This window comes from Enhydra lutris, unplaced genomic scaffold (assembly GCF_002288905.1).
Source record: "Enhydra lutris kenyoni isolate GAN:26980312 unplaced genomic scaffold, ASM228890v2 scaffoldscaffold62, whole genome shotgun sequence".
Classification (NCBI taxonomy): Eukaryota; Metazoa; Chordata; class Mammalia; order Carnivora; family Mustelidae; genus Enhydra; species Enhydra lutris.
The window spans coordinates 14,918,379-14,931,876 of NW_019154146.1; the positions used below are offsets into that span (position 1 = coordinate 14,918,379).

Below are 13,498 nucleotides of genomic sequence, written 5' to 3' on the forward strand. Positions count from 1 at the left end.
ATTTTAATTTTGTTCTTTTTTAATCTATAAAAATTAGAAATTACTATTATTATCCTATACAATAATTAAGGGGACATTTATTGAGATGCAACTAAGTGTCAGCTGCTCTTTTATATAACAGAGTGAAGAAGAGTGGAAAATAACTATATTTGTATCTGTATGCCTGTGTTTATGTCTATACATCCCTAACCTCAGAGGATTATGGTTGGGGGAAACAGACAATAAATAAAATTAAAACCCATTATTATATATTAAGTTAGGAGATGATAAGAGCTATAGGTGAGATACCATAAGGTGAGTAGATGGAGAAAGGCCATCTGGGTAGATTGGCAGTTCTAAACAGGGTGTCCAAGGAAGCCTCCCTAAGATCACATTTGAAGGAGAAAACTTTGCTGATATGAAGGAGAGAGTTCTACACAAAGGGGAAAGCAAGTGCAAAGGCCCCCAGCTAGGATCATCCCCAGTCTCTTCAAGAAGGCCACTGTGGCTAGAGTGGAGTGAGCAAGGAGAGAGTGGTGTCCGTTAAAGCCCGACACAGGTAACAGGACTGTGTCGGGCTTTTGGTGCAAAGGATCTTACAGGCATTGTAGGTACTTTGGTTTTTACCCTGAGGGAAATAAGAAACCACTGGACTATCTGGGAATGACAAGATCAAAAGGAGTGACAAGATCAGCCTTTATCCACTATAGGGAACCAGGGTGGAAGCTCAGACACCAGTTAAGAGGGCAGAGTGTAGAGGTTGAGGTGATGAGAACTTCCTAGATTCTGTAAAGGTGAAAACTATCTGAGGAACAGATATCAGAGGAACAGAAAGAGTAGTTAAATCAATAGTCTAATTTCGTAAAGGTGAAGTCTGAGATGCTTATTCAGTGTCACTTCATGGCTGGAATTCAGGGGCGAGACCTAGACTGGAGTCCTCATCCTCTAGATGGTCCTTGAGGCGTGAGGTTTGATAAGATCCCAAAGGGATTGAGGAGGGACGAAGACCCAGGTCCCAGAATCAAGTGCTGGAACACTCCAGTGTTAAGGATTTGGAAGATGTGGAGGATCCCTCAAAATAGAATGAAAAGGAGAAACCAGGGAGATGGGAAAAGGATGAAGAGTTTGTTTCCTGGAAGCTACCTGCAGGTCAGTGGGGCAAGAAAAGGACTGGGAGCTGACCACTAGATCTCACGACATGAAGGTCTTTGGTGATGTCAGCAGCAGCTGTTCCAGCTGAGTAGGGAAGGCTGAGGTACTCGGAATGAAAAGTGAGGACGAGGAGAGACAGGTTGGAGAGGAGAGTATGAGTGACTCAGGAATTTCCCTATGAAGAGTGGCAGAAAAATGATAAGCTTAAGAAACATTTTAAGATCAGAAGAGTAATGGCATGCCTACATGGGGATGAAAGTATGTAGTAGAAAGTAGAAGAAAGAATGATGAAAAAGAAGCTGATGAAAAATGTGTAGGAGGGAGAAGATAGGGCCAAAGGGCAGGGTGTGGTCTTTGAACTCCAATACCAGGGAAATCTCTTATTTGAGTCAGATGCTGGCAGGGCATAGGACCACCAGTTTTGTGGTGGAAACTTGACGGACATACACTCTGACTGCTTCTGTGTTCTCGGTGTAATGACGATTCTTTTCAGACTAAACTATGTATTTTCAGTTCTTTTTGCTAATCATGTAATTATGTGGTCTGGAACATCAAACCTGATCAACAGAAAACTGTTAGAAGAAATGGAAGAATTTAGTAAGATGACTGGCTTATTAAAAATAAATAAAGTGGAGAATCCAGGGACACCTGGGTGGGCTCAGTTGGCTAAGCATCGAACTCTTGATTTCAGCTCAGGTCATAATCTCAGGGTGCTGGAATCCAGCTCCATGTTGGGCTCTGTGCTTGGTGGGGAGTCCATTTGGGGATTCTTTCTCTCCTCCCTCCCTCTGCTCGCTCTTTGTCTCTCTCTCAAATAAATAAATGAATCTTTTTTTAAAAAATGGAGAATCCATAACTTTGCCATGTACAAACAAAAAACAACTTAGAGAAATAAGAATTTTCCATCCGTAATACCAACAAAATATGAAATATTTGGATTCTCAACAAATAACACTTTAAAACCTGGGTAGAAAAAAAATGTGAAATGGACAGATAAACTTTATTCTTAGGGAGAAATACAACATTTTAAATAAAAGATGATTTTTTTTCTGTACTAACATATAAATTTAAGTTATTTGGAATGTAACACAATAATGTAAAATGTGACAAAATTATTCCAGGTTTATCTGGAACAAAATAAATGTGAAAAAAACATAATATTCTGAAAGTGAAGAGTTATGAGGGCTAATTTAATTTTACCATATATTAAAATACAAAATTACAATAATTAGAATAGTTTGGCATTGGCACAATAAATGAATGAACAAAAAAATTTACAGAATAAATATTCCAGAAAAAGACTCCAATATTTAAGGGAAATTGATTAATGGTTAAGGTAGTATTTCAAATCAGTGGGTAAAACAATAATAAAGCATTAGGCAAACCACTTGAAATATAAGCTAGATTTCCTGTTGCGTTCTTTATAGTAAAAAAAGCATCACAGATGAACCAAATATTTAAATATAAAAACTTAAACCTGAAAAGTTCTGGATATATGAGTATTTAAAAAAAAAAAATCTTAAGATGGGAAGGATCTTTGTCAGTAAGCTCCACACCCAGAATTTTAGCTTCTTTAAAACAACTACGCAAAAATGAAAAAGTTCTATATGACCAAAAAACAACTACACAAAAATGAAAAAGTTCTTTTTTAAAAATTTAAAAAAAAATTTTAATTAACATATAATGTATTATTAGCCCCAGGGGTACAGGTCTGTGAATCGCCAGGTTTACACACTTCACGGCACTCACCGTAGCACATACCCTCCCCTGTCCATAACCCCACCACCCCCTTTTTTTTTTGTAAAGATTTTATTTATTTATTTGACAGAGAGAGATCACAAGTAGGCAGAGAGGCATGAAGAGAAAGAGAGACAGGGGGAGGGGGGAGGAAGCAGGCTCCCTGCTGAACAGAGAACCCGATGCGGGGCTCGATCCCAGGACCCTGAGATCATGACCTGAGCCGAAGGCAGAGCTTAACCCACTGAGCCACCCAGGCGCCCCAAAAATGAAAAAGTTCTATATGACCGAAAACATAGTAACCAAATGAAAAGACAGAGAAATAGGGAAGAAACTGTATAATTCACATAACAAGGAATTAATTCCCGTAATTTCCACACATCTTTTATAAATCAATATGAAAAGGCCACCTAATAGAGGTATAGACAAAAGATGAAGAGATGATTCAAATGAAGAGACATACAAATGGCCAGTGAACAATGAACGTATGAAAAGATATTTTAACTCACTATTGGTTAAATAAATGCAAACAAAGGCAAAATACTGCTTTTTAAATTTAAATTTACATACTTTAAAATGTACATGCAATCTGACTTTATGAATTAAAGCAAAAAGGAAAATGTTAAAAATATTAAAATTAGGGAGCAGGGAATATAATTGGACAAATGAAGATGATTTTCTGAGACGCAAAGTTGATAGTAATTTACTTGGTTTTACAAAAAAAGTATTATCTAATATAGAATGCTTTTTTTTTTTTTTCCTAATGGTGATATGCGAATGAACCTTATTTCTAAAACCAGATCAAAGGGAAAGACTTCAAGGTTCCACATCTGGAATACTTATTGAGAGAGCTGCAGTTGTTGAAAATTACATCAAAAATGGATGATGTACTATATACTGGCTAATTGAACATCATCATCATCATCATCATCATCATATAAAGGAAAGCTGTGCTTGTGTCCTACCTCTTAGAGCAGATAGGAAGCAAGGGGGAAGCCTGATACATTCTCAGGTGGCACATGTCAGGATTAAAAGGAGGTTTGAAGGGTGGGGGTGAAGGGGTGAGGGCACAACTTCCAGGGCTTCAGGCCTACTACAGGCATATAAATGAGCGAAGCAGGCCCAGTCAGGACCTTGGTGGGCTGGTCTCATGTCAAGCAGCTGTTCCTCAGCTTGAGCTATTGTCGTACGAGAACTTAGAGGCAGCATTGCTAGATCTTCCAGAGAAGGGACATTCAGATTTATATCTAAAAATCTCCCAGTTTTAAAACACTGCCATTTGATTCTAGAACTTTAAAATAATCTGTGCGCCAAACAGAAGTCAGACTAGTTTCTTGGACCGTCACTTTGCAACTGCTGTCCTAAAGTGTCCCCATCCTGGTGTACCTCGAGTTGTTCACTAGGTGACCTGGGGCAAGATCCTGGAACTTGAGGCCAAATAACCCATTTTCTCATCTGTAAAATAAGGATATTAGTAGTATTCGACTTTCAAAAATTCTGAGGATTTTAATGCAAGTAATGATCACAGGAAGTGCTCAAATAGCAATGACTCTAATAACAACACCACCAGCTGTTTGCAAACCACATTCTCTGGGGGGAAAGGAACTCCTGACATGTTGGAAGGTTAGGTCTGAGATGGGTCAGGGCTGGCTGGGCTGAGCTCTGCAGCCGCTTTCGGAGCTCACACCCGGTCTACTGCCCATGGCCACAGAAATTCTTCAGATAGAGTAAAATCCTGACCCTGCCCTCAAATGGAAGGACTTCCTGAGCATACTGTTGTAAAAAGTGTAAATACTGGAAAATATAGTGTTTCATTGAATCGAAATTGAACCTTGTTTATTTTTAAAGTACCTATAAATTTCCTCATCTTTTGTCTAATGAGTTTCCAACATATAAACTATTGATTTTCTTTTTTTATAATTCGAGTTATTTGAAGAGATTGTTTTTCCAACTGTAGGAATGAAAGAGCCCTGTTTCCATTATTGTTACCATAAAAAGGGTCATTTGCCTTCATGTAAAAAAATTCATAGTTGATCTGAAATTAACTAATGTTGATTGGGGAAAAAACTGAATGTAGATGACAGTGAGGTTGTACCTTTCGTTTGGGGCTTGCGTGATTCAGGAGATCTGAAGCCCCTTCCTCAGTCTTGTATGGCCATAAGCACACTATTTCTCAGTGCTGCGTGGTCGTATCTATCACGGCCATCTTTTTTAACTAATTGGACTTCTGTATGTATCAAAGAATAACCAGTCCCTTTAGTCCCCCCACCAAGAGATTTCTTCTCTTTGTGAAGGGACACAGACATATGGGCATGTAATACTATCTCTTGAATTACATGGGATCTTTCCTCATAAAAAGTTTAGGTCATTTTCACACATTATCTTCCTTTGAAGGAGCAGAGTTTGCTCTATATAAACAATGAAATGCTTTATAAAGTAATGTTTTATTTAATTTTTAGCATTTCCAATCCTCACTAATCTTCCAAAGAATGTTCCTGGCAAAAGTGGTTACTGTTCTATTATTTCCAAAATAAACAGCTTATGTAGCCCCACCCTTGGGGAACTCGGGACCAAAACTGCCTTACTTCCTGTTTCCTAGGTAGGAGAGAAAACAGTAACCAGACCTACAAGAAGAGAATGTAATTATCATTATTCTATTCCTTCAATCAGTGCCTTCTCATCCCCTGAGGAAAGGGAAAGAAATTTGAACTGGGTTCTTAATCATTTTTTGTTTCCTGTGGTCCAAGTCTTATGTTTCGAAATGACTAAATCAGTCAAAGAAAAATTTACTAGCTGAAAAATGGAACCTAACCACATAGAAAATACGTACTAAACATCTGCTTTTGATGCTACTTAATTTTTGTTTCTTCAGAGCTGTGGATTCAATTAGTAGAATATGACTCCCCTTAGATTTTAGGTCTTAGATTCTGAATAAGTGTCTGGCGTGTAAAGGTAGTTAGCTGTTCTTAAGATCTAACATTTCCAACATTATTTTTCTAAGCACAAATTCAGTGTGAGGAATTTGGTGGGGGGGGAGCTCTCAATCGAACAGTAGTAACCTGTGTAGAAGGGTGAGGTGCTGTCCCTGAGTAGTCACCATGTGAGTCTCTAGGCTGGGCTCTGAAAACAAACCCTTACTGAAGAACAAAGCAGAGGGGAAGTGACCTGATCCCACATGAAGTGGCAGGTCATGGCCATGGCCACCGTTTTGTCAGCAGGGCAGCTCTCACTGGGAACAGCTTTCAGCCTTGTATGCTGACTTCCTTGGTGTCATTCTCTGTAGGTCCCTTTTGACCTACTGTCTCATCCTTATCAGAAAAGCCAGGATCTTTCAGAGTTTATGTTGAGTAGATGGTGCATTCTCAGATGGGAGAGAATCTGTTTCATGCAGAAATGTGTGGGCTTTGTGCTGAAGAGTGTCCACTCACCCCATACCTCCTACCCTCAGGAGAATCACAGCTTATCTGTAAGCAGCATTCCTGGAGGAATGGGGAGTATACTGAACTGGTGTCACTGGTCCCCCATTGGGAAGGTCCTGTGAAATGCAAATGGCGCACTTTAAACCAATGGCGTCCCCATTGTCCTCTATAAGCCATATTCTCTTGCTGGAAAGCTGGATCATCTTAAAGGAAGGGAAGTCACCTGTGAGCTAAGGTGGCTCTGAATCTGGGAGAGGATTACATATAATATTACCTCTGGGTTTCACGGTTTCCTTCAGTTCACTATACTTCAAGCATTGATACCAACACAGCAAAGTCCACGATCTCTACGTTATCTCAGACATTTTACAACTTAATCATGAGACTCTAATGAGTGAGACAGAAGGGTCAATAGACCCCATTTATCTCCCAGAATAGTTAGTGTAAAAATCTGAAAATGAGAGGAAGAGAAAGGTCTTCGTGGGCGATCAGGCTGGATGACCAGCAGTGGCGGGCTCTCATTCCATCGTCAGATTTAGCGATGCCAAAGGACTGGAGAGGAGCAGCCTTGGAGCTCGGGAGCAGGACCCCTCCTCCATGAAAGCTACCCATAAACTGTCCCTCTCCTCTGCCCCGGGGCACAGCCACACTGGTCCCATCACTGCTGCTGCTCTCTCTGAGATGCCCGATTTCTCTCTTTTCACGGTCTTTGGTCCAGCTCTTCCTTCTGCCTGGGTGGGGGAGCCCTACACCTACAGCTGTGCCAGGCAGGTGGTTTCTCATCACCCAGTACTCAGTGCACTTTGTCTGCTCTCAAGAGACTTTCTCTGACCAGCCTGGGAAAACTTTCCATCCCATTATCTAGTTTACAGTCTTTGTAGCTCTTAGCTCATCTTCTTGGTTTACGGTCTGCCCCCCCAGCAGGGCCCCTGTCTGGCTTCTTGGCCAAATATGCCTAGAACAGTGGCTGACACACAATGCATTCTTATTTAATAAGTATTTAGTGAATTAGTTGTTATAAGATTGTAGAATTTATCTTTTTGACATATATATACACACATGTGAGTAGAAGGGCTCTCATTCTGAGTTAATTGCATTCCGATATGCAGTATCAAATTCCATCAGAGTAATCGAATTCCATCAGAATTCCATCAGAATAATCATGCAGGATGGATAAACTCCTGCCTGGGTAACAAGTAATTTCTCTTTTCTTTCTCCTTTACCCAAACAGCATCCACGCCATCAGTGGCAAGAGATGACAGTGGGGTCTGATCTGGGTGGCGATGGTAAGGGAAGTGAGATCTAGAGTTATATTCCCATGGAAAAAGTTCTGGAATATCTGGTGACCACATCAGTTAGCTAAAAAAGCCCAACCTCTGAGTAGACAGTTTCCCCCTCAAATATTTGAGTATAATCATCTATTTATTGTTCTCATTTCTGCAAATACCATAAATTCGATGGGTTTTGTGTTACCTTTTTTTTTTTTTTTTTTAAGTCTAGTTTCATGTCCAAATGGATCTACTTTGGTATCATTCTACAGACCACACCAAAGTCGCCTTCACTCCATTTGGTTAAGGTTTCTCTGTGGAATATGACTCTTGATTTCTGCCTCATTAAAAGCAGGGCACAGCGCAAGAGAAGGAGGAGAGCCATGCCGACCTAACTGCCAGCCAGAGCCCTGGGGTCCAGGACTGGCTGGCCCAAGCCCGGTCCACGTGGGCCCACCAGCGACAGAGCAGCCTCCAGCAACAAAAGGTAAATCACTTCTGACCTCTCCATCGCCTGCAGACCTGCCGCACAAACATCGTTTTAGGTGGACAAGTGACTTCTGTACTAAATACAGAGCGCCCCTTTATCTTCCCTTTGGACAGACACAAGGCCTGGCTAACTGCTTCGGTGTACTTTCTTCTGACCCCTGGAATGACTGGTCATTTTAAAGCCCGATCTTTAAGAAAAGGTGGTGTTCAGGTTTACAAATAGCATCACTCAATTATAATCTGCCTGATGAAGGTTACCGACTCTGTTCCCAGATTCGCCCCAATTTGAGCCTATTTTAGAGAATGAGTAATCTCAGAAAGGCCTTTGAGAATTGGTAAAAATAAATAAATAAATAAAATAAAATAAACCTGAGTTACATGTTTTTAAAAAAAACTTATTAAAAATGCAATTTATTTCTCACTTTTCAGTAGGTACCATCATAAGATAGGATTAAAAATTATTGCCTAGTGAAACAAATGAGCTTTGATAAGTAAGAATGATTTCTCATTGACACCATAGCATTATGTATGGGGCATTTTTCACAAGTAGTGAAGAAGTAAAACCAAATCTGTTGATTGTCCAATTTACAAAGCAAGTGGGAGATTCAAGGGAGCTATTGCCCTCAAGGATTTCTCTCAGCGGCAAGAGGCAGTATTGATTTTGAAAAGTGAAAGTGCGTTGTGTACCACTTGAGGGCACCATTGCCCAGCAGAATTCTTTCCTTTTTCCATTAATTTTTTCCAAGATTTTTCAGAGATACCTTTTATAAAAGCCAAAGAAAGGTATAGAGTACTTTGGAGACATGATTGTGCGTTTACCTAAATCACACCTGATATGCAAAATCTGAATTTAGGAACTTACTACAGGCGTTCTCTGAGAATTTTCTAGACATAAAACCATGATTGTAGGTAATAAGCAAAGTAACACATGTTTTCATTTCTTCTTTTCCTTGAGCAGGAGTTGGAACAGGAATTAGCCGAGCAGAAGAGCCTCCTGCGGTCAGTAGCCAGTCGTGGGGAGGAAATCCTCACCCAACACTCAGCTGCAGAGACCTCTGGCAGTGCTGGGTATGTTTCAAAAACACTTTCTCCCAGCTTGCCCAGATTTGAAGAAATGTAAACATCTCACTCGAAATTTTATTTTAAACATCTGCAAGAACTTAATAATTTTGTTTTCACTTTGTGATATTAAATTTACTTGCATTTTGAACATTTGTTGTGCAACATGAGTATAGCTAGTAATTATGAAGGCTGGTGGCTGACTTGTTTGCCCTCTTTCCAGTATGCTGAGCATATCTGTCCAAAGAAGATGCTTCTGAGTTCATTTTTTAGAATCAAATAAGAAATGCATTCTAAACACATTCTGAGTGATTATATCTAACTGCAAAGTATTTTCCCTGCAAAATGAGCTTATCTATCTCTAACATCACTCGGAAAAATAAATGTGTGTGCCCACTAAACGTCTTCGTTTGTCTTGATGATGTCTGTCTATAATTTCTACATGTAAAGTCATTGCGTTTCAAGAGCTGGTTCGGAATGGAAATGGAAAGCCTTGTACATAGCTGAGCACAAGTGTTAAAAATGAAGGAAGTTGGAGAATTTTCAGGCTGGAGATTCTGACTTAAAAGGCAGGACAGAAGAGAAACCACAGCAGGGTTGCAGTATCCCTGTATTTTGAGTCAGGTCTGGGTATTATTCCATTTCTCCAGCAGTCGTCCTGGGAAAGGAACTCAGCCCTGAGCCTCCATGTGCTCACCTCTAGGATGACAGAGATAATCAACCGCCTCCATCTCAGAAGGGTTTGAAAGCGGAGGATGCAGCTGAGAGGCTATGGAGGAAAACCTTAAATTCCAAAATATTTTTTTAAAAAAGGTTTCAGTGAAACCGCTTGTACCTTGTAAAGATTTTGATTTCGTGGTATCCTTTGGCAACCGGGATTCGGCAAGTAGCTCGAATGCCGCTGACTCCAGCGTTGTCCATGCTGAACATTTACTGGAGGAAATAACCAAAGGAGGAAATAGATGCTATGGAGATGACTTTTGAAATATTATTTATAATACCAAGTAATAGAAAAGGAGGCAATGCCTGCTAGTATAAAAAAGCCTAAGGAAAATTTTATGCATATATAATCTTAACAAAAAATTATATAACAATATCAGAAAATGTGTATGTGGTACTAAGTAAAAGTGAGATATAAAACTGTAGGTATAGTATATGCGTGGATAAGAACCATTTTCGCTATTAGATTATATATCAAAGCTAACTTTTGGGGCATCTGGGTGGCTCAGTCAATTAAGTGTCTTGTCCTCAGCTCAGGTCATGATCTCAGGGTCCTGGGATCGAACCCCTCATCAGGCTCCCTGCTCAGCCAGGCAGGCTGCTTCTCCCTCTCCCTGCTAGTGCTCTTTCTCGCTCACTCTCTCTCAAATAAATAAACAAAATCTTTAAAAAGAAAAAAAAAAGCTGACTTTGGAGAGGATAGATTTGGAGACTTTTATTTTTTGCACTTTAATCAAAGCTCCTGAAATGCTGCTGACATATAACGTCAGTGTTGACTATATGTATATATGTCTACATTTAAGAATTGCAAGTGCAAAATGATAGAAACCAAACCATGACATAATTGAAATAGACATATTATGACAAAATATATAGGAATTAGGATGTCATTCAAGAAAAGAAAAATGAAACAAAAAGACAGTAGAAATATTGATAAGATTAAATAACTATCAATTTAAAAGGATACAAATGAAAACTATTATGACATGGGTAGTCAGGAATTCCATTAAAATAATCTTGAAACTGTAAAAATTGTGTTAAAATGTAAAAGAGTTTTCAAAATCCTGATGGTCCATCATGCTTACAAATACAGATAAGGCCATAAATACGTGTTTCTATATAAAGGCAACATGAGAAACACTGTTCCTTCCACGCTGACTCTGAATCAAGACCTGCCTTCGCTTTTCATTTTCTATTCTGTCTCTAATTCTTCTAGAACATTTATTCATCCTTCACAATTTTCTGAATATTTTTGCCAAACTCTATTTTTACAAAGAACCCATTCACACATTGCCTTCTCATCAGATGAATAGTTACAAAAAGCAACAGTAGGAATCTTCTGCAACTTTCTTGCCATGATATTTTTCTTTCCTTGGCCTTTAGCTTTGGAAAGGACCCAAATGAAAGACAAACAACTATAAATTGCTGTTTCAAATACAAAAATATTTTAAAGAGAAATTCACAGCGCGGTGCTGCCTTTCTACACAGTATTCACTTTAAAGACTACTTGATAAATTTCACAAATTTTTAAATTTTTATACAAAATCTTCAGAAAAGTCACCTGTAAATCAGTTTGATTACGGTTCAGTCATTTCTTTCAAGCATCTGCATAAATAAGCCAAACAAAAAAACATAAAATAAGCAATATCTAGAAACCAAATGAATATCATATTATTTTAAAAGAACAGAATAACATTGCTAGGGGAAAGAAGTCCTTGTATTCATATTTTAACTTATTAGCTGATTTCTAAGACTATCAAATATATGAAGTAGTTTGTGTAAGAAAACCTCTGTGGAAGGAGCATGATTTGTTTCCAGCATACAAATTTAAAAAGAATAAGTACTATGTGATGTATAGAACTGTTGAAGGATAGATAAGGAAACTCAGCTGGACATTAATTGATATAAACATCAAAGGGAAAGAATATTTTTCATGGGATATAAAAGGTTTTGTTCTCATTTAAGATTGATTTGCTGCTGGCATTTTACATGTGTCAGTGATTAAGTTTATCCCCTGGTTATATACTAGATTGTTATACAAACATAAATGAATTAAAAATGATGTGCTGCCATCCACCATTACAAAGGACATCACAATAAAGAAATTTAATTTCATTAAGACTTTAAAACTTTTTATTTAAAACTATTTTTTAAAAACACACAGAAAACGCCAGAGACTACCATGACAAATGAAATTAGAAGTCCCAACATGATTTTAGCACTCTTTCACCCAATATTACTTTTTTAAAAAAATTTTATTTTATTTTATTTTATTTTCAGTGATCCAAAATTCATTGTTTATACACCATACCCAGGGCTCCATGCAATACATGCCCTCCTTAATACCCACTACCAGGGTCACCTAACCCCCTCCCCGCTCCCCTCCAAAACCCTCAGTTTGTTTCTCAGAGTCCACAGTCTCTCATGGTTTTTCTCCCCCTCCGATTTCCCTCAACTCACTTCTCCTCTCCATCTCCCCGTGTCCTCTGTGTTATTCCTTATGCTCCACAAATAAGCGAAACCATATGATAATTGACTCTCTCTCTCCTTGACTTATTTCACTCAGCATAATCTCTTCCAGTCCCATCCATGGTGATACAGAAGTTGGGTATTCATCCTTTGTGATGGAGGCATAATACTCCACTGTATATATGGACCACATCTTCTTTATCCATTCGTCTGTTGAAGGGCATCTTGATTCTTCCCACAGTTGGATGACTGTGGCCATTGCTGCTATGAACATTGGGATACAGATGGCCCTTCTTTTTACTACATCTGTATCTTTGGGGTAAATACCCAGTAGAGCAATCACAGGGTTATAGGGTAGCTCTATTTTTAATTTCTTAAGGAATTTCCACACTGTTTTCCAAAGTGGCTACACCAACTTGCATTCCCACCAACAGTGTAAGAGGTTCCCCTTTCTCCACATCCTCTCCAACACTTGTTTGCTGTCTTGTTGATTTTGGCCATTCTAACTGGTGTAAGGTGTTATCTCAGTGTGGTTTTGATTTGAATCTCCCTGACAGCTAATGATGATGAACATTTTTTTCATGTGCCTGTTACCCATTTGCATGTCTTCTTTGGAGAAGTGTCTATTCATGTCTTCTGCCCATTTTTTGGTGTAATTATCTGTTTTGTGTGTGTTGAGTTTGAGGAGTTTTTATAGATCTTGGGTATCAGCCCTTTGTCTCTAGTGTCACTTGCGAATATCTTCTTCCATTCCATAGGTTGCTTCTTTGTTTTGTTGACTGTTTCCTTTGCTGTGCAGAAGCTTTTGATCTTGATGAAGCCCCAAAAGCCCATTTTCACTTTTGTTTCCTTTGCCTTTGGGGACATGTCTTGAAAGAAGTTGCTGTGGCCAATGTCGAAGAGGTTACTGCCTATGTTCTCCTCTAGGATTTTGATAGATTCCTTCCCCACTTTAAGGTCTTTTATCCATTTCGAGTTTATCTTTGTGTATGGTGTAAGAGAATGGTCGAGTTTCATTCTTCTACATATAGCTGTCCAGTTTTCCCAGCACCATTTATTGAAGAGACTGTCTTTTTTCCACTGGATATATTTTCCTGTTGTCAAAGATTATTTGACCATAGAGTTGAGGGTCCATATCTGGGCTCTCTACTCTGTTCCACTGGTCTATGTGTCTGTTTTTTGTGCCAGTACCATGCTGTCTTGGTG

At 38.9% G+C, this 13,498-nt stretch overlaps 1 protein-coding gene across 3 annotated transcripts in view; it reads left to right on the forward strand.

The window, feature by feature from the left end:
* LOC111158653 (nesprin-1) overlaps positions 1 to 13,498 on the forward strand; it is a 167,959-nt gene that overhangs the window by 26,895 nt on the left and 127,566 nt on the right. Inside the window, exons 9-10 of one of the 3 annotated variants that reach the window (XM_022520842.1) lie at positions 7,908 to 8,042; positions 9,003 to 9,112. In XM_022520842.1, the coding sequence (XP_022376550.1) occupies positions 7,908 to 8,042; positions 9,003 to 9,112 (245 nt within the window). Of the gene's footprint in view, positions 1 to 7,907; positions 8,043 to 9,002; positions 9,113 to 13,498 lie in introns of those variants that run through there. The other 2 variants (XM_022520841.1, XM_022520843.1) reach the window with 2 other exon arrangements.